Source organism: Bombus vancouverensis, chromosome 8, assembly GCF_051014615.1.
Source record: "Bombus vancouverensis nearcticus chromosome 8, iyBomVanc1_principal, whole genome shotgun sequence".
Classification (NCBI taxonomy): domain Eukaryota; kingdom Metazoa; phylum Arthropoda; class Insecta; order Hymenoptera; family Apidae; genus Bombus; species Bombus vancouverensis.
In genome coordinates this window covers 14,748,177-14,769,603 of record NC_134918.1, presented here as the reverse complement: position 1 = coordinate 14,769,603, position 21,427 = coordinate 14,748,177, and the positions used below count along the sequence as shown (strand labels likewise).

Sequence of the window (21,427 nt, the reverse complement as noted above, 5' to 3'; positions counted from 1 at the left end):
CGTGAGGTCGCGTGTATGTTTGGTGAGGAACGCCTTGTTCCTTCCCGACGGCCACTCGTTCGGTTGTATTGTTAAGTTGTTGAAATAAACGTTAATTTATTAGTGTTAACACAGTGCTATATTCATTGAACCACCTCTGTTATCCTAAACGAAACAGGGGAACGACTATTTCGCGGCGTCGATTAACATGATCGTAGCGAGAATTTACAACTCTCGTTGACGTGCTATCTCGCGATCACGTCTCTCCGCGAACGGTCGTAACAGCGTTCTTCGACGAATTATATTAAAAAGATACAGAAACAATCGGCTTCGGGCTATTATTACACGATGCACAACGAATCCTAACTTCTCGATTGAAGCGATTTATTTTGAATAAATTGACTAACATCATTCGGTCAATAAAAACATTATTCTCACTGCCGGAGTATCCAGATTTGTATATACAACCATGTAGATTTCTCTCTTGCTCTTTGTTATATTATATCTTGTTCTATTATATTGCGTTATAACATATCACGTTATATTATATTACGTTATAATGTATTACATTATATTATATTACGTTATATACTATTAAGATATACTGTATTACGTTATATTATATGACGTTATATAGTATTACGTTATATAGTATTACGTTATGTTATATTACGTTATAATGTATTATGTTATTTAGTATTACATTATATATCAGGCCTGTAAGTATGAAGCCGGAATTTGCCTATAGATGGCCCTAGCTGATAATGTAGATCTCACAAACATTTTCGACTCAGAACAATACAAGTTTCATACAACAGCATTGATTTTCTGTTACCATTTGAAGAAAACTGCTGCAGAATCGCATCGAATGCTTGTCGAAGCTTACGGTGAGCATGCTCCTGGTAAATCACAGTGCTTTGAGTGGTTTAAAAAATTCAGAAGTGGCAATTTTGACGTGAGGAACGAAGAACGTAGAAGACCACCGAAAAAGTTTCAAGACAGCGAATTGCAAGCATTGTTGGATGAGGATGACGCTCAAACGCAACAACAACTCGCTGATCGATTAAACGTGACACGAGAAGCCGTCTCGTGTGCGTTTGAAAGCCATGGGAAAGATCCAGAAGGTGGGAAAATGGGTTCCACATGAACCGAATGAAAGACAGCAGGAAAACCGAAAAACCACTTGCGAAATGCTGCTTGCCAGATACAAAAGAGTCATTTCTCCACCGAATTGTGACTGGCGATGAAAAGTGGATATATTTTGAGAATCCATGGGTAGCTCCAGGCGAACCACCGACATCGACTACAAGACCAAATCGCTATGGACGAAAGACAATGCTCTGTGTTTGGTGGGATCAGAAGGGTGTGATCTATTATGAGCTGTTAAAACCTGGCGAAACCGTTAATACTGAGCGCTACCGACAACAAATGATCGATTTAAATCAAGCTTTGCGTGAAAAACGACCAGAATATCAAAAAAGGCAACACAAAGTAATTTTGCTTCGTGATAATGCACCATCACATACAGCAAAACCGGTCAAGGAAACGATTGAAGCGTTCAGTTGGGAAATACTTTCGCACGCGGCTTACTCACCAGACTTGGCTCCGTCTGATTACTATTTATTTGCATCGATGGGACACGCACTTTCTGACCAGCACTTCACTTCTTACGAAAATGGCTCGATGACTGGTTTGCCTCAAAAGAGCGACAGTTTTTTTGGCGTGGCATCCACCAATTGCCAGGTGGGAAAAATGTATAGCTAGCGATGGGCAATACTTCGAATAAAATATTTTTAATCATTTTCATACAATAAACGTGTATTTTCTATACAAAAATTCCGGTTTCATATTTACATACCTGGTAGTATTACGTTATATTACATTACGTATTAATGTATTATGTTATATAGTATTACGTTATATTATATGTACAAAGAAAATGTCGATTGGTTAACAAGAATACCAAGGTATAAATATATAGATATATGGAAAATTCAGGAAATCATTATCAGAAAAGTCGACTAGTCTTGTTTCTTGTACAATGCTGGTTAGAAGAAACACCAGATCATGATGGACAGAACCATAAAAAGTATGTAAAGTGCCAAACAATTCTCCACTTTCTTTTTTAGATTTCTTTAATATTACTCGAAAGGACTTTGAAACAAATATGTGTTGTGATGATAATGGTAATACCTTCTGCAAAATCTTAAAAATATCCATGAATTTCTTTAATCGTTAGAAAGATTGCATTTTATCTGTGTTAAATTTCATATAAACTTTTTATTAGGAATGTTTTATAACAAAAAAGTACATTCAAAATATTATCTGATGAATGTGATACAAATAGCAGAGCGCTTTCTGCTATTTACAATGTAGTATCTTAGAAAAAATTAATAGGGCTTAAAACAATAAATATCATACTGTAAAATAAATATGACGTAACATAAGTGTTACAAAGTAGGTAAAAATAGAGTATATACTCACAAGTGTCATGTTCAAGTGATAACAGTATACATTTAGAAGCGATCATAAATTATATTTATGATATAATAATAAAAATTGTTGTTAATTTTTTTTACTGATATTTACTTCTTTTTCAATATAGTAAGATATGACGGTTTAAAATAAATAAACAGATCTTAAATTTTATTTACATATATATATATATATTTTGTTAACTGTTCAGTTGAGGACAAAATACTTTTACTGCCTGTGGAAACAGCTTCATTTCAACTGCCTTTAGTTCATACTCCTCATTGTCAATGTATAATGTATGATTTTTATCAGTCTATAAATGAATCAACATATAGAAATTAAATAATCTTTAAAATTTGGAATATTCAAACTATGAAATTTTACCTTTTGCGGAGTTAATTCAATTTTTTTGGCTTCCAGTATTTGATTACATAACGGTTTATTATTTTTTTCTTTTTCCCAACCTCCAAACACGAAAGAAAAGTAGTTGATATCCTTTGGACCTACATAATAGAGGTAATTTTCCATGATCTTGATTATATATATTTAATTTTATTCCATATGATATTAGTTTAATTACCAATTTTCACTTTTAAAGATGGTGGTGATGATTCAACTTGTAACTTGTCTACATTGGAAGTTGATATATGCAATTCGCAAGTTGATATAGGTAGTTCATGGAGAACGTCACATTTTTCATTTATTCTTTTACTAAAATCAATGCTATCTAAAAAATATGGTATCCTGTGCTTATTTCAGGATATTATGTGTACTGAATATAACAAAACATACCTCTAGAGGCATTATATCTTGGTAGAAATACATGCCACCACCTTGTATTTAAATTAGAAATTAGATTGTTTTGACTACAACGAGAACAACCTTCACAAGGAAGTGTATATTTTAATACTGCATCACAATATTTGTTTAAATTCTCTTCATAACCATTAAATACATAAGTCACATATCTGCACATTAAATACATGATATTAGGTAATATAAATTTACATTAATGTGAATATCGTGCAAATTCAAAAATATTGAAGGAAAACATATATGTACTTTCTTAAAAATCCCCAGTACCAATACTTGTTAGCAGAAGCATTTGCATCTTTCCATAGACCCCATTCCACTGTTCCCATAGCATAAACTGGTTTTGCAGGTTCATCGGGATTATCCTTTAATTATAAAATAATATAAGAGTTTTAGTTACTGAAAAAGTTAAAAATTTGCTATGTATATAACAGAAACATACATCAATAGGTTTAACTTCAATTATATCCATCATTTTTGATTTCTCATGTATAATTGCCATTGTTGCCTCTATCACTTGTTTTATATCAGATAGATAATCATATTCATGATACAAAGATTTTGCAATTTTATTTGTTTGTCCCAATGGTACAATACCAATGGGACACTGTTTGACTGAATTAAAATTGAGATCATATTTTCTTACTAATCCAGTTAAAACATCAGATAAAGTACCATCTCCTCCAGCAACTATGATAGCATCAGTAGGTGTATCTAAATTCATTATAATTTTACGAGCATCATTTTGTGAGTCTGTCCGTATTACAGTTACAGCAATTCCAGCTAAATGCAAAAGTGGCTCACAATAATTTTGAAATAACTTTTTAGCTTTCCTACAAATAAGGATAATAGTCAATCAATAATTAAACTATAAGTAGAAACATAATTTATAAATCAAACATAAGCAAACCCTTTTTTAGCAGCTGGATTTAAAATAATGGTTACATGGCGTGGTTTTATATTTGTTGGAAGTGGAAAATCACCATATTGTGATACACTTTCACAATATTGTCTCATTAATTGGTTAGCTCTAAAAATATTACCATTTTTTAATGTCATCACAACAGTAGAATGAATTTACCAATTATAAGACTAAAACTTTGTATCTTACTTGTATACTTTCTTGCCATATGAAATTCCATATGTTACAGCTGCACATGTCACCAAAGATATTTTCCAATTATTTCGTATAGTCCGGGAGAAGCTTAATATTTTGGCCATTTCTTAAACACTTCTGTTTATACATAACCTGCATGAATCTATTCTTTATGTATTGTACATTGTACGCTGAGTAACATTTATAAATAATTGAAAGTTTTTTTAAAAGTACACAAACATTACGAAGATTTATTTAAAACAAATAAAGTCTGCATTTTTTCATTCTACAAAAAAATTAATTTCTATTGTCTGTAATAAGATAATCTCAATTTTAACAGTACACACACTTTCTGAAAATTTATGAAACACGTGTTTCAAAAAGAATTCTCATACTTTAAGAAGCTTGTAACTTTATGAAGATCTTTTCTGAAAAGTTTTTAATTCCTAAGTCCTTTAATTATGCGGTATTACGAACTGTATGTATTATCACTACTATAACAAGTATCCCGTCTGTAGTATTATCAGAAGTATTATATATATACAAACTACATTTTGATCGGAGAATAACTTGATACTCACGTGTTCAGGATAGTTTACAATTCCCTTTAAATTCCACGTGTAAAATATTAACAAATATTGCGAATTTAATTAAAATCATAAAATTCCAAATAATAGATTTTTTATTGTTGATAAACGGTAAGATAATATAATAATCTGATTTAATGTAATATCTGAATTTTATATTATTAAATATAAAGAAGTACATATATACATATAAATATTTTGTACAATAGCTGCTCCATCTATGATTCCTAAATCATGAAAATTGCCTCGTTATAAAATTCGTCACTTATTTTTTATCATCACGTTGATCACTTTTTCATAGGTGAATCTTATTTGTCCAAAGCGTGGTCCAAATGCGGATTTGCAGCCGCTACGCGTCATCGTTATAAAACAGGACAATTTCAGAAATAGTTCAATAGAGATATTATAAATTCTGTCTCTTTATATCTCGTTTCCTAAACAGGAAACAATAGAGAAAAAGTTTGTGTTAATGTACACACGTGTTTCCCGCAGTATTAAGCAGAGTGCGAGAAACTGTTCAAGCTTCGGAACTTAAGCTCGACAGCTCTGCTGTAAGGTAACAATAAAACACTTTCATAAGTATCAGCCATTTTATCAGTTAATTTCATTTACAAGAAAAAAGAGAATGGACAATAAATTTATATAACACGTAAATGTGCGAATTTTTTATTCGTATATTTACATATGCATAAAAATAATATCATATTTTTACGGATGACAGGTTAGTGTAATTATTATTTTGATTCTGTCACTTGTCGATGGTTATAGTTAACTGTATTTTGTAAAACGCAGTAAATCTATAAGATTACGCTTATGTTAACACTTTGTAGATGTACATATTTTTCTATATCCTTATGTTCTACTAAAAAGATCAAAATCACGTATTTTTAAAAATTTATTTAATAACAGAATAATCTATAATTATTGGTGCATTAAACAGTGGAATTTATAATAACTTTACGTGATCAAACTGTTGATTTTACGTTTTTTAAATATTTTGTTTATATTTTGCAACACTGTACCTGTATGTAGTACTAAAAATTGATAGGATAATTTCCAGGAATCTGAATATATAATTTATTTATTCCTAAAATATCCATTCTCTTAATGAAATTTTATTTTACTCAAGAAATATCTTCTTTTTTGAGACTTAAGTGACAGTATACAAGGTATGATTGTAGTAATAGAGCTAAATATCAGATAAAATTTATATAAAAATAAATGGAAAACATAGAATGAAATATTTTTTTAAGACTTCGTTTCCAAGAAGATTGGTTAAAGAAGGATCTGTAAGTATACCTGCATATATTTGAGTAATTGAGATTGGATTTTCATATAAAAAACCGATAATGTACTCTAAAGATATTGAAAATCTCAATAAAATAAAAGGTTATTAAATGCTATTCAATACTAAAAGCAAGAGAATCATCGGAATATTATTTATTGGTTAGAATTTTAAATAAAGAAATAAGATTAATATTTTTTTAGAATTCTTCTTGAAACTCTACTATTGTATAAAAATAATTATTAATCCAGAAACAAAATAGCATACTTAGTGATTTTTGAAATTAATATATTGGAAAATAAGATGTAGAATAGAAAGATTTCATTCTATCTTTTTTCATTTATTCTCTATATTTTCAACTATTTTTTATGTAAAAAAGCAAATCTTAATTGGTTATATCATCATAATGATTACGCTATGTATAACTATACTGGGTTAAATACAATATTCATTTAACTTTATATTACAGGTAAAGTTAAATTCCAATATAGATATTAGTAGATGAAAAATACAAGTGAAACATTTATTATATGCAAAACCTTGGTTTAATGATAATAAAAGATGGATTCTAAAAATTGCCATAATGTGTGTAAAGAAGTAAATGATACTGAACTATCTACATCTAATAATAAAACAAATGAGATAATACAACTTGTTGAACCTTTGGTTGATAATAAATGTGATGTTGCTAATAAGAAGAATACATTTGAAGAAAATCAGAATGAAAACTCTTTAAGAGAAACATCATTTTCTATTTTTAATTCTACAACATTGTCAGAAGCAACCACCTCACAAGACAATATTCTATTTTCGTCAAATGATAGTGATCCAAGCTCTCCTTCTAGTAATCAAAATAAGTGTAAAAGAAGTATTTCAAAAGGTGTTGTAATAATATTTTATTATTTTGATAGTTACCAAATTTTTATAATTATTTAATGTACATTTATTGATTTTAATTTCTAGCTCAAGTAGATGATGATAATTGTGATGACACTAATATATTTAATGAAGAATCGAGTAAACATCAAAAATTAAATGAAAATGTTTGTAATAAATCAAAATCAGAAAATAAAAGTGTTGATAATGCACAATTGGTAAAAGAGCCTAAGGATAGTTGTAGTGAAGAAACTACTGAAGATGTTGAAATGAGATCAGGTAAATAGTTGAAAAGAGACATGTAATATATGAAAGATTTTGATACTATATTGTATTTAAATGCAGAAACTGAAGAAGCTGCAACTCTTAGAGAAACAAAGAATCATGAAGAAGGACTAGAAATTGATAATGATAGTTCACATGTTGGATATGCTGGTATGTATTGTTACATTCATTATCCTTATTTTATAAATTTTATTTATTTTTTTTTTTTTTATGGTTTTATTGGGACAATTAGAAAAGCCTCTTTTATCAAATGTAACAGAACAGGATTTGCTAGAATTAGAAGAGTCCCTCTTATCAAATGACTCAAATTTTGATACTGAACAAATAGCTAGTGAAGAAGAATCAGAGTCAGATACTCCTGCATGTTTGAAGAAGAAAAGACCAAAGCCAACCTGGTTTGTAGTGCCAGAACTTCTTCACCGTGAAATGGGAATTAATCCATCGTTTCAACGTAGATATTACGGTTCCTTACACGTTGTAGAACATTTTGAACTTATGTACAAACTTAAAGAGCATGAGGTACATGTCTCATGTTTTAAACTTTGTACTTAAAAAACTAGAATGCAATCTTTATTATATAATCTTTTTAGGGTTGTGTTAATGCTTTAAATTTTAATAAAAAAGGAAATTTATTAGCCAGTGGTTCTGATGATTTATATGTAGTCATATGGGACTGGGCAATAGGAAAAAAACATCATTCTTTTGCTAGTGGTCATAGGAGTAATATGTTTCAAGTATGTATACTGAAATATATTTTGTAATGAATTATATTTCTATTTAGAAAATATGTTAATATATTTTATCTTTGTTTACTTTTTTATTGTTACAGAAATGTATATCATTGCGACTGTTTCTTTTCAGGCTAAATGGCTACCATTCGATGAAGAAAATTTAATGGCTACATGTGCTCGTGATGGACAAGTACGTTTATTAGATATTAGACGTGGCGTATCACGAAAATTAGCTACGCACAATGCGCCAACTCATAAACTTGCACTTCATCCCGATACGCCACATGTTATTGTTTCTGTTGGTGAAGATGCAAAAGTTTTGTCTATAGATATTAGAGAAGAGAAACCAACGAAGTACGTCTTTTAAGTAGCCTTTTGTGAAACATATTTTTTCACAATGTATAAAAACAATTTTATTGTATAGGTTGCTAGTTGTAAGAGACGGTTCTTTCCACGTGCAATTGTACAGCGTTCATTGTAATCCTCTCAGAAGCAACGAATTTTGCGTTGCTGGTCGGTCTCAATGGGTTAGAGTATATGATCGACGAAATGTATCTAAACCAATACACGAATTATGTCCTTCACATTTGGTACGTTTTTTGGATTTTATACAATTAAAAATATAATTATATATCTATTTTGTAATCTAATTTTCATGAATTACAGACTGAGAAGAAACATGTACATGTAACTTGTGCTTTATACAACTATGATGGAACTGAAGTTCTTGCATCTTATAACGACGAAGATATATATTTATTTGATGCAATATCGCCACAACCTGGTGATTTTGCTCATAAATATGAAGGTCATAGGAACAATGCTACTGGTATATATTACTGTTTGGTACATTTTACAAGAATTAAATGAAAATTTGCACTTATTATATTTCATATTTCATAGTGAAGGGAGTTAATTTCTTTGGGCCAAAGAGTGAATTTGTTATATCTGGGTCGGATTGTGGAAATATATTTATCTGGGAGAAGAATACGGAAGCAATCGTAAATTGGATGCCTGGAGATGAACAAGGAGTGGTATGTAATCTATTAAAAATATAATGATGAAGTTTAATAACACTCTGTCGTATAGGTGAATTGTTTAGAACCTCATCCACATATTCCTATTCTTGCAACAAGTGGGCTTGATTGTGATGTAAAAGTTTGGGCACCTTCTTGCGAAGATCCACCTTCACTTCAAAAAATAGAAAATGTACCTTTAATAGAAAAAGTATGTGTAATTTACGAAAATTGTTGTGATATAAACATATATATGTTATTATTTTATATATGTTCTGTTCTAGTGTGTTACATTTAACGTAATGAGCAGGGCACAAGAAACTACTACCGAATCCGATGCATTCGATAGTCAAATGCTTTGGATATTATTAAGACATTTGCGTCATACGGAAAGAGTAAGACTAGTGTGTATTGATTAGTATAAATTGACAATTATAAAAGTACAAAATTTTACAGAAATTTATTTGATCATTTTACATTGTGATGTAGAGTCTAAACGTAAGACAAGTTTCTAGTGATCAAAATCAGGATGATGATGACGACGACGATGATGATAATATTGATGATTCTTCGGATGATGACTCTTCTGATCATAGCGATAGTCAATCAGAAGGAGATGGAATTAGAAGATTCCAATGTCCTCCATCTTAGAGGTATTAAAACGGACTATTCTACGTTTTGTACATTAATATTTATACTGTCTTTGAATGATGTTATTACAAATGGCTAATTATGATGAAGAGATTATGATAAATTTAGACGTTTTGAAATTTTGATTTATCTCGTTCTACCAATTTAGTAGTTTAATCATACAAGTGATATGTATAATTTATTATAATCATAAGATTTAGGGTGCATTGAATATGTATAAAGACTTGCTAAAAATATGTAAAGTATTAGATGAAGATTAGAAATAATGTAGATCCATTTCTAGTAACAACATAATTACAATTTTGTATTATTCTCTGAAAAATTAAAAAAATTACTGTTCCTAAAAAGATAAGTATTTACAATCACATTTAACAAATATACCCAAATTTACATTCTTGTTTTTCTTATTTATAAGTTTAATGATACTTCAGAATAATAATATTTTAATCGTTTTTCCAACACAAATTATGTTTTGAAAATTGTGAAAAGAATGCCAAGTTTAAATATCGAAATGTAACATAAAAGAAAATAAAGGATTGTTTCTATGCATAATATTGTTATTGGTACAATTTTTTTTATTATATAAAATAAAATATTAGTAGAACAATGACATAATTTAGTAGTAGAATAAGATTTACTTTGTAATGTGTATGGTAATATGATTAAAATATTGATCTTTTAAAACATACACATAATGTTCTTCAAAAGATGCCTATGGAATGAGCAAGACCAGCATACATATATAATGTCGTAACACCCATGATGAAAGTAGTAGTAGCTTTAACAATAAGGGCTGACCATGGGCCAGTTAAAAAAAATACTAGGAGAAAATCTAAAATAAGTGGCCTATATACTGTAAGTATAAGCATACCAACTACTATTGGAACTAAACTTCGTTTTAGATCATGTCGTGACCATAACCATACAAGTGTTGCTGTAGTTATATGTTGTACCTATATACATAAAAAATAAAGTTTTAATAAAAAATTTCCTGCGAGGTATTACTTATTAAAGTAGTAGTATATTATTACTCACTAAATTAATATTAGATTCGAGACTCTTTTGAATGTATTTCCAATCAAATTCTGCGCCTCTTGCTCCTACCCATAATAGGAGGAACCTAGTAAGTAATACCTCAGCTCCAGCCCATCCAACTCCAGCAGTTAAAATTTTTGCATGCCCTTTACCGGGTATATTGTTCAATGATAATAAAATTCCTACTAAATCAGCTAAATCTATCGAAGACTTTAAAAATTCCTACATAGTTTATTATATGTTAAATAAGTTAATCAATAATTAAATACAAGCAAATTAAAAATATAAATACATACACCAATTAAATCATAACCTTCACCTCCTACGTTATCTGCTGTAGGGAAAAAAGTAGCAAGTGCCAGCATTTTTACTAATTGTGTAAATATGTAAATACCTCCAGCTTGAATACATTTCCAAAATGCACCATATTCTGATCTGAAAGTTTACATATATACTTCGAAATGTGTTATTCGTATGATAAATAGATTAAGAAATAAATTATAATTATAATTAAATTATAATTAATATAGTATAATTATCACATGATATTAATTGTCATACGTAGTACAATCATTGAAATCAAAATAAATTCCAAGATAATAATGATCAAATAATGATAACTATAAATAGGTTAGAAATGGTTAGAATGTACTTACAACCCTGAATATTTATAGGTAAGATAATATGGGACATAAACTAAAGCTAAACAATTTCCAAAATGATATAATGTCATCTTTTCAGTAATATTATGTAAATTTAATTTAAATACTATTCATCATTATATAGCAGACGATTCATATACGAAAGATGACAATATGACAAGTATCAAATGGGATGTTATATCTGCGGTAGGGAAGCGTGTATTTTTTATAGTACAAAAGCACAGACGAGATACAGAATAGACGTGGTATACAATGTTTTTCCATGTCCCACGTTTTCGGATTATCATTTTCGTGACATATGCGCCACTATCGATTCAGTATAGTACTGGTTTAAATTAAAACTAAAGTCTTATATGAAATTATAGATAAAATATAGAACAGGATATTCTGTAATCACAATGAAGTCTAGAATTCTATATTTTTATAATACTTCAGGAAGCATTGTACACTATCAAAATAATATATTGCTGTATAGTAATAGTTAAATATTTCACTTACGCAGTTTCAAATAAAATTATAGTTTCATATATATGAAACATAAGAATGTATATTTTTAAATCTTTGTTTTCGTTTGAATTTTCATTTTTGTATTCTCAAATTAATTGTTAATTACATACATATATCACAGACGAGTACCTATACTTAATTAATGATTACATATTACCTGATATTATGAGGAATAGAGTATAAGTACTCTGATCATAGATAAATAATTCTTATATTCGCCGAAGTAAATTGTAGAGGGCGTAAGAAAGACTAATTATTTTCTAGGTCGGTATTTCAGAACGTGAGACTTGAAGTCTCGTGTAATATCAGGTCTATACTGTACATAGTCAATGATCAAACGTAAAATTTTTTCCATTTTATTAATAATTTTTTATTAATTTCAACGTAGTTTGTGATCATATGTATGTATATCGATTTCGAGTTTTAAAGATTTGTCATTTATAATCTACAATAAAAATGAAAAAATTATAGTGTAGTTATTAAAAAAATAAATAATTTTTTTCAGGTATGTTATATTTTATATTTTTAAGTTCTTTTATTTATATGATATTTATTTAAGAAGTTATTTCGATTGTGCTTACTTTATCTACGAAGTTCTTAATCTATTAGGTTATGTTTTAATTTGTTTTAAGTAAGGTTATCTTTTCGTTTCTTATTTTCATTTCCAAAGAAATATTTAAACGGGCAATAATTATTCTGTTCGTTAATAATTTCACAGATTTATAAGTGGTAGATATATAAAAAATACATTATTTACATGATATAGTTTTCTATAATTTTTAATGTATAAATTATTTAGTTGCTTATAATTTTTTAGTAAGATTAGTTTACAACGTGTATGTACTATAAAACTATAGTTTTTAGTACATTATAACTTATATATAACTTATATGGCACAAACGTTTTTTTCTGCAACATTAAATCATCCCCTATACATTTTAACCCCTTTGAAAGGGGTACCAGTCACCCCTTTAATTCCTAAAAAAGGGGTGACTGATGAAAAAGGGTATTGCAGCTGGAAAGATATTGACTATGTGTTTCTAATAGTTTTATTTTATTTAAATGTTTTTTTTATGACTAATTTCATTATAATGTGACATAGATACATAAACATATATAAGTATATTTTCATTAAAAGGACAAAAGTTTCATGAAAGCAAAAAATATATAAAATGTTAGAATGTATTATGAATTTGACAATTCTTTCTCTTATATTCAGTTAGAATTCACAAGACACACCCTTTTAGCTCTGGGATTTGGAGTATTGTAACGGAGCATGCTCCATCTTCTTAACGTTTCAGTCTGTTTTTTAGAATCCATCTACCCTTTCCAACATTGTCGATGGTAGATACGATCCCTTCTTTTTTTCCCACTTGGAATCAGTAGGACACACCCCTTTTAGCGTGGGATTTAGAATATTCCAATGGAGCATGCTCCGTCTGTAAACCACCACGGCCTGTATTGTAAAAGCAGTTCTCCCTTTCTATCATTTGTGATAGAGAACTCACTCCGAGGGATTGGTTGGGAATTCCCTATGATTGGTCAGGGATGCTCTGGGAGGTGTTGAGTATATCCTGGCATAACTGTTCTCCGTAGCAAGTGCAGAAGGAAAGATCAGTTTAGCTGAGACTAGCGTTGAGTTCACTTCATATTGTGTTGTTTAACTACTGGTATAAGAACTAAGAAAATTATTTGTTATAATGTGTTGCATTTATAAACATAATAATAGTGCGTGTCAGTGTATTAATACATTAAAATATTTGAGTATTATTTAAATATAACGTTTACTCATATATATATTTTTAGTTTACATAAAAGTAATTTATTTTGATTAAAAAATGAAACTGAATGCAAAGAAAGTTTAGAAGTTTCAATATAAATTTCATCTTTCGTCTTTCTATTCCAATACCTGTAATTATTTGTGAAATATAGTGTTTTATATTATATTTATTTTCATATCACAAGAACAAGTAACGAGTACAATTTATTTTTTACAAAGATATATTTATATAAACAAGAAAAATAAAGGACATATTGGTGATTTTTTTTTTATTTACCTTTCAGTTTATTTTAATCTATATGCTTCTTCGTACAGCAATGTTTTCTTTAGCATTATCATAATCATGGTATCAAATAAATTCATATGTTTATAAACAAGTTGATCAGATTTAATCGTTATGTATAAATTATTGCACAAACATTGATGTCAGTGATATCAAGATTTTTAATACATACAAAATTCAGAACAGGTAAGGGAGAGTTTATATATTTATAAATACAAAGAATATTTTTATTTGTCTATGTAATTGGATATTTTAGTTTCATTTATATTTCAGTATAGCACGTTGCAATAGTTGTAAAAAGATCGTAATAATTATTTATAATAGAATGTAATTATAAATCATGTTTTTATTATAATTCTACAAGTAGTCGTAAGAGGGCACCACCATTCACCATTAGTCTACCGCAGATTTTCTTTCCTCTTTCAAATACTAACTTGCACTTATTTTTCAAAATATATATTATATAATCATCTACAAAGATAATAAATAAAAATCAAGGCGAAAGTAGAAACTATAAGCAAAATTAGTTGCGAAAAGTAATTTTTCTATTAAAATTATCTATAATTTTTATATTTACATTTAGAATTTCTACATTCAAAATCTACATGTAAATTTATTCTTTCCACAAATTATCATCATTTTAAACAATTACGTGCTAATATACCACGAACCAAATATTCTTTGTTGTTTAATTGTGACCGAAGGAAACGTATATAATGCTATACCACTACATCTTTAATTTGAGTAATATCTTAACTCAGCCCTGTAGTAATGTTAAATGGGTTAGTCGAATAGAAGTTTCAGCTTTGAAAATAATTAACTCATAGTGCAAGATTTAAATTGTCATTCGCATAAGTCTGTTTTTATAATAACTCGGTTAAATAGATCGTTCAGGTTTAAAAGAGAAGACTGCGTTCTTAGCCCGAAATCCAGGGGTTCGGACCATCCCGAAACGACAAGACGATACATTCTTCCCTTCCCGTGTATTCTTGTAAATCCACACGATATCATCCTCGCTTTTTCCCTGTTTTCCGATCAAGTTGCGCGCTCAGCAAAGCCGTGTTTGCATTTCCCTCTCCGGAGAGAAGCATGGCCGAGGGAGGGGTGACGCGCAATTTCGAAAAGCCGATTTCAATTCCGTTTCCTTTTACACGGAGAAAGGAAATCTCGAGTGTGGCTCTCTTCGAGGGGGGCGGGGGCGGGGCGGCCATCTGGGATTACGGGAATCGCGCAGACGAGGCTGGAAACACGTGCGAAAATCCGAAATCCTAACGTCTCTGCCCTTTGCATCGATCGTCCTTCTTTTCTCATCTTGATCTTCCTTCTCTCCCTTTCCTGACCGATACAATAATTTTAAGCTTCTTACTTTTGCTGGCGTAAACCTTTGAAATCATGTCGAATCTTCCATTACAATTAATCATTGTACACAGAAGTTCATGTACCTGTAGATATCCGATCGTACGAAATTGTTCGTTATGAGGAAGCAGGAATGATGAAAGTACGTTTCTTATATTTGGTATAATTTCTTGTCGTGTACCTGCACGTCGAAACCAGTACAGTACATTCCTCTGGTAGATTTTTCTAATAAATTCGTGATTCCTTTGAGAATTGCGTCACGGCTGTGTATAACGATGAGATTCGTTTCCGGTTCCGGTTTTCATGACTTTCGTCCCGTCAACTCCATTCTTCCACGCGCCTCGTATGCTCTTTTCCTATTTCTCTTCCTGTTAGATTTTTTTTTCGTGTCTATTTTGAGAATTATCAAATATCTGAGCCAGAAACAATTCCTTTTCTCATATTTATTCGTATCTTCTATATCTTTTTGTAGATTTTATTTATTACTTATCCATTGTACTCGATCTGTTTTTTCCCTATTTTCTGAGATTCGAGGGGAAAGTGTGAAACAAGGAGTAATTCGTTTATTTCGACAGCATCCGGGACATTTTTGTCTGCCATATTTTCATTCCTAGTGCGCGACGCATAAACACATTTTTATATGACACAGGAGTTGATGTATCTTCCCCTTTCCGGGAGCGGTACCGGAAGGAATAACGCCCTTTGTCATGTACGATGGCGTCCTCGTTGATATTCCGCCGGCGTCTCTGTTCTTCTGGGACACCCCGTTGCTGCCCCCTTTCTCCTGCTTTCCTCCGCTTGCTCCGTAACGTTACATACGTCGTTGAAAGGTGTGAGAAGATACTGATTCGCAAATGCTTTAAGCGCGTCACGAATCATTCGTTCTGCTCGTTTTATACATACTAGGAAATTCTATGTGACGAACTATCAACCCTTTAGAACGAGAGAAAGTTAACGGTGCAATACTAAACGTATACACAAGCCCGTCAACGTGGTAGCCAAGAAAATTGATAAAAGTAGAGTTTGAACGATTAAAAAGCACCATTTTATGAACATAACGCTTGAGACGAGTTCATAGAAAGTATGAACGATAAAAAAAGCTGTTATCCGTGAGAAACATTTAGAACGAAAAGTAATGCAAACGTGATGCTTCGCTGTACTATTCTAGAACCAATATAAAAGAAGCGAAGAAATCCAATAATCGTGTAATCAGCAAATCCGTATTTCGATAGTGGAAATTAATTTGCGACTCGATCGAATTTATCTTAACAGCTTCGTTTCTGATAGTGAATAAATTATAAAATCCCAGACGATTGCGAATAATTTTGTACGTAATCAGCTTTTCTCTTCGCTGCCCGGCTGGAACCAGGGGCGGGCATTAAATTTCCATGGTCCATCGTTAAATATTATTAAAAAATGCTTTTAGCAGCGGAGATATCGCGTTCGCCGGTTATCGATACGACCATGCGATTCGCGTTTTAAGGACTGTCCTTAAATGTATGTCGTAAACGGCGTAAACGAAGGAAGAAAGAAAGAAAGGGGAATCGGACGAGGAAGAACGATAGGCGGTGGCCCATTCTGGACCGTGCTATTTCTACTTTGTAAGGGTGGCCCGTGGTTCGCGAGGCAAGTCCCGAGCCAATAAAAGCTTTACAGCCCCGTAATGAATGCAAGAAATAATTATCTCATGAATACATTAGTTTTAGTATCCTCCGACACGGATACGAACCGTAAAACCGGCATTGGATGTATCTTGACCCAACGCCGATTTCCAGTGTGTGCCCGTTTGCTCACGGTCCTTAATCGTTCATCTTTCTTTCCCCTTTTTCTTCCCTGTACGGTTCTCCTCTTTCTCTTTCGCCGTCTCGGCCATTAGCACCACCTCGATGGAAACGCGAGCCACTGGGTGTCTTCCCTCTGAAACACGGACGAACGTGCGTGATGCTGTCCAGCGGTGATCGTTCGTCACGCGTGTGTTAGTCGGAATTTTCTTTCATCGTTTTTAGAAAAGTTATTATCGGTATCTTCTATCGTAACTACTAATTTCTCCATTAGCCCTTTCTTAATGCTAGAATTTTAGAAATTTCCGTACTATCGATACGACACTGTTCGCTGCTGTTTTATTGTACACGCTTATTTACATTGCCGGTAGTACATGGATTAAGGAACGTGTTGAGAGAGGAACGGAAGCTTTTCTCAACGATCGATCTTCCCGTGAAATCCAGCGTGTTGCACTGAACCATTCGATGTCTAAAGACGAAGAAAAAAGAACACGAAAGCTTATCGAAGCAACGTTAAACAACCACCTCGAACGATGTGGATAGATCAGGATGGTATAGAAGGGGGGAGGTGTATTTGTGGACGAAGTGGGATGTTCGTTTGGCCATATCGTTGGTGGAACCCTTTATGTGAATAGTAGTATGACGGAGGGAGGTTCGAAGGGCGAGGGGTGAGGAGCAACGTTAGTCGACGTTAGGAAAGGGGTGCATCAGTAGACGGTGGTGCGGAGTGATTGATCGTTGCTTCGCGACACCCCCGTGTTCTCGCAGAGTGGATAAAGGGGTGGAAAAAGGAGTGGAAACCCTTTCACGCTTTCACGGATCAGTCGGGGGATCACGTTCTCGGCTCTCCCCATCCTCCTCTACCACCCTTGGTACATGGGACATGCATCACCCTATCATCCATCCCTCTTCACCTCTCGGCCGTGGAACGTTTGCTCGTCGGCATCGCGAGATCGAATCTGCAAAGACAGTGCGGCTGAAAAAGAGATACGACGATTATCCTTCGAAAGCAAGGATAATGGGCGAATACCTGTAGAGGTGGAACAAGGATGTTTGGAAATTCATGGTAAAATTGAAAATATATATACTCCTATCGATAAGTATCGAGACGTTTTTATAGAGTTGTAGCAATTGATGATAAATAGATAGAGTGTACGTGTGTGTGAAAATTAAACACAACGATACTTCGTAGCTGTTGATTTTAGGTATTATTACTGGAATTAATCGCAGCAGTTTTTCTGTCGGCTTGAAACCTCTTTTGTCTGACTTATCTCAGAAATGAAATAATGTCGAGATAAAGAACTTTTAAGATAACTAATCGCTTTATATATCTATAAGTTTATAATTAAATGACGTTCTGTTAAATATAGGCATGTTCGGATATTTTTAAGCATTAGCGTACGAATTCCAGACGAAAAGCAGACTAAATCGAAATTCCACGAGGTTCGTACAAAAGGAACCAGAATTTAGAATATAGGATACTTTCAATCGAGAGAAATTCCGTAATATCCATTTAAAGTAAAAATTGTCTAAACTTCTATCAGAGAGGTTTATAATCGAGAGTTTAATCTTTTGTGCCTGAGTTCATCCACCCTTGTTTCTGGGACGTTTCCTTTACGCGAAATTAGATTGCTGTTCCGATGGAGCAGAAGTCGGCGAAAGAAACGGAGAATTTCCAACTGACCGGTGCGGTAATTACAGAAAAATTCAGCTTTACCTACTGGTTGGCCATGGCAAGATTAATCGTGTTTTCGAAAGCGATTTTCCGCGAGGAAAATGTCTCTTTCATTTACGGACGGCCACGGCTCGCCGGAAGAACCCAGACCGGATGACGGCGTCTCATACATCAGACACCTAATTCTTCCCCTCGCTGCTGTGTTAACTCTTACATCTTATCCATTTAGAAGTTCCATTTAGTCCCGGGCCAGCCGGTAGGCTTGTCACTCGTAAACTGACGAGCCATAATACGTCTCGTCATTGATATCTTCACCATTTCGTAAACTTACATCAATCTAACCGTAGCAGAGAGAAGCGACGTAAAAATAATAAGTCGCGGAAACAAAGAAATTAGGAAGTTTCGAGTTACGATTAACCCGGCCAAAATATTACAGAATCATGATAATAAATTAATTACATTTTAATTCGTCAATAAAAAATTGACAAATCTATTCAATATTTTGATCTTCTTTTCAAAGCTTTTATTTAAGCGCGAGCGATGAAAAATTGAAAGCGATTTTGAGCGTTCTAATGTATTTTATTATTAACTATTATCTTTCCATTAAACTTGTAATTATCCGAGCAGGGTTCAATCGAACAACGGGATCGATGAATCGGTATTGAATAGACGCGAGGATGTGCAAGACGAAAGTGGATATTGCTGCTAAATATTTGAAAGAAGCCCGATCCGTAGAATTTCGTTGATATCCCGCGGGAATACCTCCGCGTCTCGCAACTTTCCTGGAGTTTTCTTCCCTTCGATTTTGAGCCGGTCAATTAGCAGGAAAGCTTTTTTTCAGACATCTTTTTCACGTTTTTCTAAACCCGAATTTTTATGTTCTTACAAACTTTTTAACTCTAACGACTTTTTTTTTTTAGATCCTTAATATAAAAATGTAAGTAATTCTCAATATATTATGGATTTTTAAAGTAATGCCGAAGAGCTTCATTTGAATCGATGTCTTATCATAAAAAGGGAAAATGAAATTATTACGAGGTTATACGTCTTTTCGCTTGCCAGCAAACACGATTGTTAATTCATCAAAATTCTCAACGGAGATCGAGGAGTCGAGATGGAAAGGCGGGCGAATATATAGGCTTAAACCGAAGGGGATTTTAAAATTGAAGGTCTCGTAGGATAGCAGGACATACGTACGATTCTTCGGTTCGATCTTCAGCCTCGCATCGGGAGAATGTGTTTTTTTCCGCGCCCTGAAACACGTCACATGAATAAAAAATATCCTTCAAAGTTGCCAACCCTAGCGTCTGGATGGCCGAAACCCCTTAGTCCGACCAATCCGAAGAAAACGTGAAACCCTGAATACCGGGAATGCTGGAAGTTAAAGGGAAAAAGGGAGAAAAAGGCTCGTACGTTATCGCTATCCCCTGGTATCCTAATTTCTTTATCACGAGTCATTTCACTGTGAAATTTCACGCGTTTTTTGCATGACGATCTTTTCCCTTTCGTCCAACAAATTTCTTCTTACTCGCGTTTATAAATTCAGAACGAAAGATGTTAAAACATTTCTCGGAAGACAAACCGAAACAGTTTCACTTTTTATCGCTCATTGTCAGATATATTATTAGCGTTTCCCAATTTCTCAAAGAAAATGACTCGTTTCCATAAGTTAAGGTTGTGCAAATAGTCGTAAATTCCGAAGTAAATTTTCAACAATAATTTTCCCATTCGCCTTCTCTATTTATATTATCGCTCATTTCAAGTTTTCGTTTTGCTACTTCTGATCATCACCGTGTCGCTAATGGAGTCATCGTTACTATCAAGTAGCAAATCCGAAAATTCGTCGAGGTCTGGTGTGCAGGATACACGCGTCGATACTTTCTTCTCGCGAAATCTACCCCTAATATATTGCATCGAGTTTACAGAGGGATGGAGTCGCGTTACTTGGTGCAAGGGCGCTTCTTCAGTTAGGTAGAAGGAAGAGGAAGGTTGGACAGGAAGGTTACGGCTCATAAACCATCCTCCGGTCACTGAAATCGTCCCGAACTTGAGCACCCATGTCTACGTGTGGGTGCGCATGTCGATTCTTCCGGTCGTGCACGCGTGATCCATGCGATTCACCACGCGAATCCACCGCTTTCGAGGAACTTGTTTACTCACCAACGTGCACTTTTACAGCAATAGAATATCGATTTCGCGAAAATCCGGCTGTGAGTCCATCATCGCGAAAGGAATCATCGATTCATCGTGGACGTTGCAAGTTTCGTTCCAGGATTAAAGCGAGGTCTTATACGCTTTGAACTTCCTTTAGAAACTTACTGTTCTAGCTTTTCGTTTGCAAGAATTTTTGTGTCATCATACTAGCGTATATATAATCGAGCAATTTTCTGCAAAAAGGACTCATAAGACGAAACCGCGTCGGAAGTTTTAATTCTGATCTTTTAACGTTACCTACGTTTGAAAGAACTTGCTTCTTTCTACATTTACAAGATAGATAGCGTTTCGTAAAATATAATTCGATCATTCGATTAAAAAATATACTTGGCATCTAAAG

General features: G+C 32.7%; 3 protein-coding genes and 1 long non-coding RNA gene across 12 annotated transcripts in view; 2 read left to right on the top strand and 2 right to left on the bottom strand.

The window, feature by feature from the left end:
• Nucleotides 1–2,538: 2,538 nt before the first annotated feature.
• Nucleotides 2,539–4,933, bottom strand: Mulk (acylglycerol kinase-like protein Mulk). The gene is made up of 8 exons (XM_033350243.2): nt 4,379–4,933; nt 4,178–4,297; nt 3,710–4,100; nt 3,517–3,632; nt 3,247–3,422; nt 3,035–3,181; nt 2,839–2,957; nt 2,539–2,767 (listed from the first exon to the last, which is right to left on the bottom strand). Exons 1-8 carry the CDS (start codon nt 4,486–4,488, stop codon nt 2,654–2,656), a joined length of 1,293 nt encoding a protein of 430 aa, XP_033206134.2. The 5' UTR covers nt 4,489–4,933; the 3' UTR covers nt 2,539–2,653.
• A 316-nt stretch (nt 4,934–5,249) lies between these two features.
• On the top strand, nt 5,250–10,346 carry LOC117166302 (DDB1- and CUL4-associated factor 8). 7 transcript variants are annotated; one of them, XM_076620952.1, is made up of 13 exons: nt 5,250–5,506; nt 6,705–7,115; nt 7,199–7,390; nt 7,457–7,546; nt 7,629–7,915; nt 7,987–8,130; nt 8,258–8,481; nt 8,552–8,717; nt 8,794–8,956; nt 9,031–9,161; nt 9,217–9,354; nt 9,428–9,538; nt 9,633–10,346. In XM_076620952.1, the coding sequence occupies exons 2-13, from the start codon at nt 6,797–6,799 to the stop codon at nt 9,792–9,794; spliced, it is 2,127 nt and encodes a 708-aa protein (XP_076477067.1). In that variant the 5' UTR covers nt 5,250–5,506; nt 6,705–6,796; the 3' UTR covers nt 9,795–10,346. The 7 variants fall into 7 exon arrangements, with proteins under 7 accessions (XP_076477067.1, XP_076477070.1, XP_076477069.1 ...); XM_076620955.1 differs by lacking the exon at nt 9,633–10,346 and adding an exon at nt 9,600–9,626 and having other exon boundaries at nt 5,252–5,506; XM_076620954.1 differs by having other exon boundaries at nt 5,257–5,506; nt 7,725–7,915; nt 9,428–9,547.
• Nucleotides 9,585–12,125, bottom strand: LOC117166355 (BOS complex subunit TMEM147). Of its 3 annotated transcripts, none has more exons than XM_076620959.1 (4): nt 11,990–12,125; nt 11,126–11,264; nt 10,830–11,051; nt 9,585–10,747 (listed from the first exon to the last, which is right to left on the bottom strand). In XM_076620959.1, the coding sequence occupies exons 1-4, from the start codon at nt 12,028–12,030 to the stop codon at nt 10,496–10,498; spliced, it is 654 nt and encodes a 217-aa protein (XP_076477074.1). In that variant the 5' UTR covers nt 12,031–12,125; the 3' UTR covers nt 9,585–10,495. The 3 variants fall into 3 exon arrangements, with proteins under 3 accessions (XP_076477074.1, XP_076477073.1, XP_033206150.1); XM_076620958.1 differs by lacking the exon at nt 11,990–12,125 and adding an exon at nt 11,486–11,802 and having other exon boundaries at nt 10,830–11,039; XM_033350259.2 differs by lacking the exon at nt 11,990–12,125 and adding an exon at nt 11,486–11,797.
• Nucleotides 12,126–12,311: 186 nt separating this feature from the next.
• Nucleotides 12,312–21,427, top strand: part of LOC143303112 (uncharacterized) — a 55,164-nt gene continuing 46,048 nt past the window's right edge. The window contains exon 1 of the long non-coding RNA XR_013059115.1: nt 12,312–12,503. This is a non-coding gene — a long non-coding RNA (uncharacterized LOC143303112). The remainder of the gene's footprint in view (nt 12,504–21,427) is intronic.

Excerpts from the sequence above, each read along its gene's own strand:
- Mulk (XM_033350243.2), bottom strand. The coding sequence starts at position 4,488 with ATGGCCAAAATATTAAGCTTCTCCCGGACTATACGAAATAATTGGAAA. Across the intron at positions 3,633-3,709 it reads TTGAAGTTAAACCTATTGAT|GATAATCCCGATGAACCTGC; the intron begins GTATGTTTCTGT and ends TTATAATTAAAG. Across the intron at positions 3,182-3,246 it reads AAGATATAATGCCTCTAGAG|ATAGCATTGATTTTAGTAAA; the intron begins GTATGTTTTGTT and ends CATATTTTTTAG.
- LOC117166302 (XM_033350185.2), top strand. The coding sequence starts at position 6,797 with ATGGATTCTAAAAATTGCCATAATGTGTGTAAAGAAGTAAATGATACT. Across the intron at positions 7,391-7,456 it reads AGATGTTGAAATGAGATCAG|AAACTGAAGAAGCTGCAACT; the intron begins GTAAATAGTTGA and ends ATTTAAATGCAG. Across the intron at positions 7,916-7,986 it reads ACAAACTTAAAGAGCATGAG|GGTTGTGTTAATGCTTTAAA; the intron begins GTACATGTCTCA and ends TAATCTTTTTAG.
- LOC117166355 (XM_033350259.2), bottom strand. The coding sequence starts at position 11,562 with ATGACATTATATCATTTTGGAAATTGTTTAGCTTTAGTTTATGTCCCA. Across the intron at positions 11,265-11,485 it reads ACCTATAAATATTCAGGGTT|ATCAGAATATGGTGCATTTT; the intron begins GTAAGTACATTC and ends GTAAACTTTCAG. Across the intron at positions 10,748-10,829 it reads TCGAATCTAATATTAATTTA|GTACAACATATAACTACAGC; the intron begins GTGAGTAATAAT and ends TTATGTATATAG.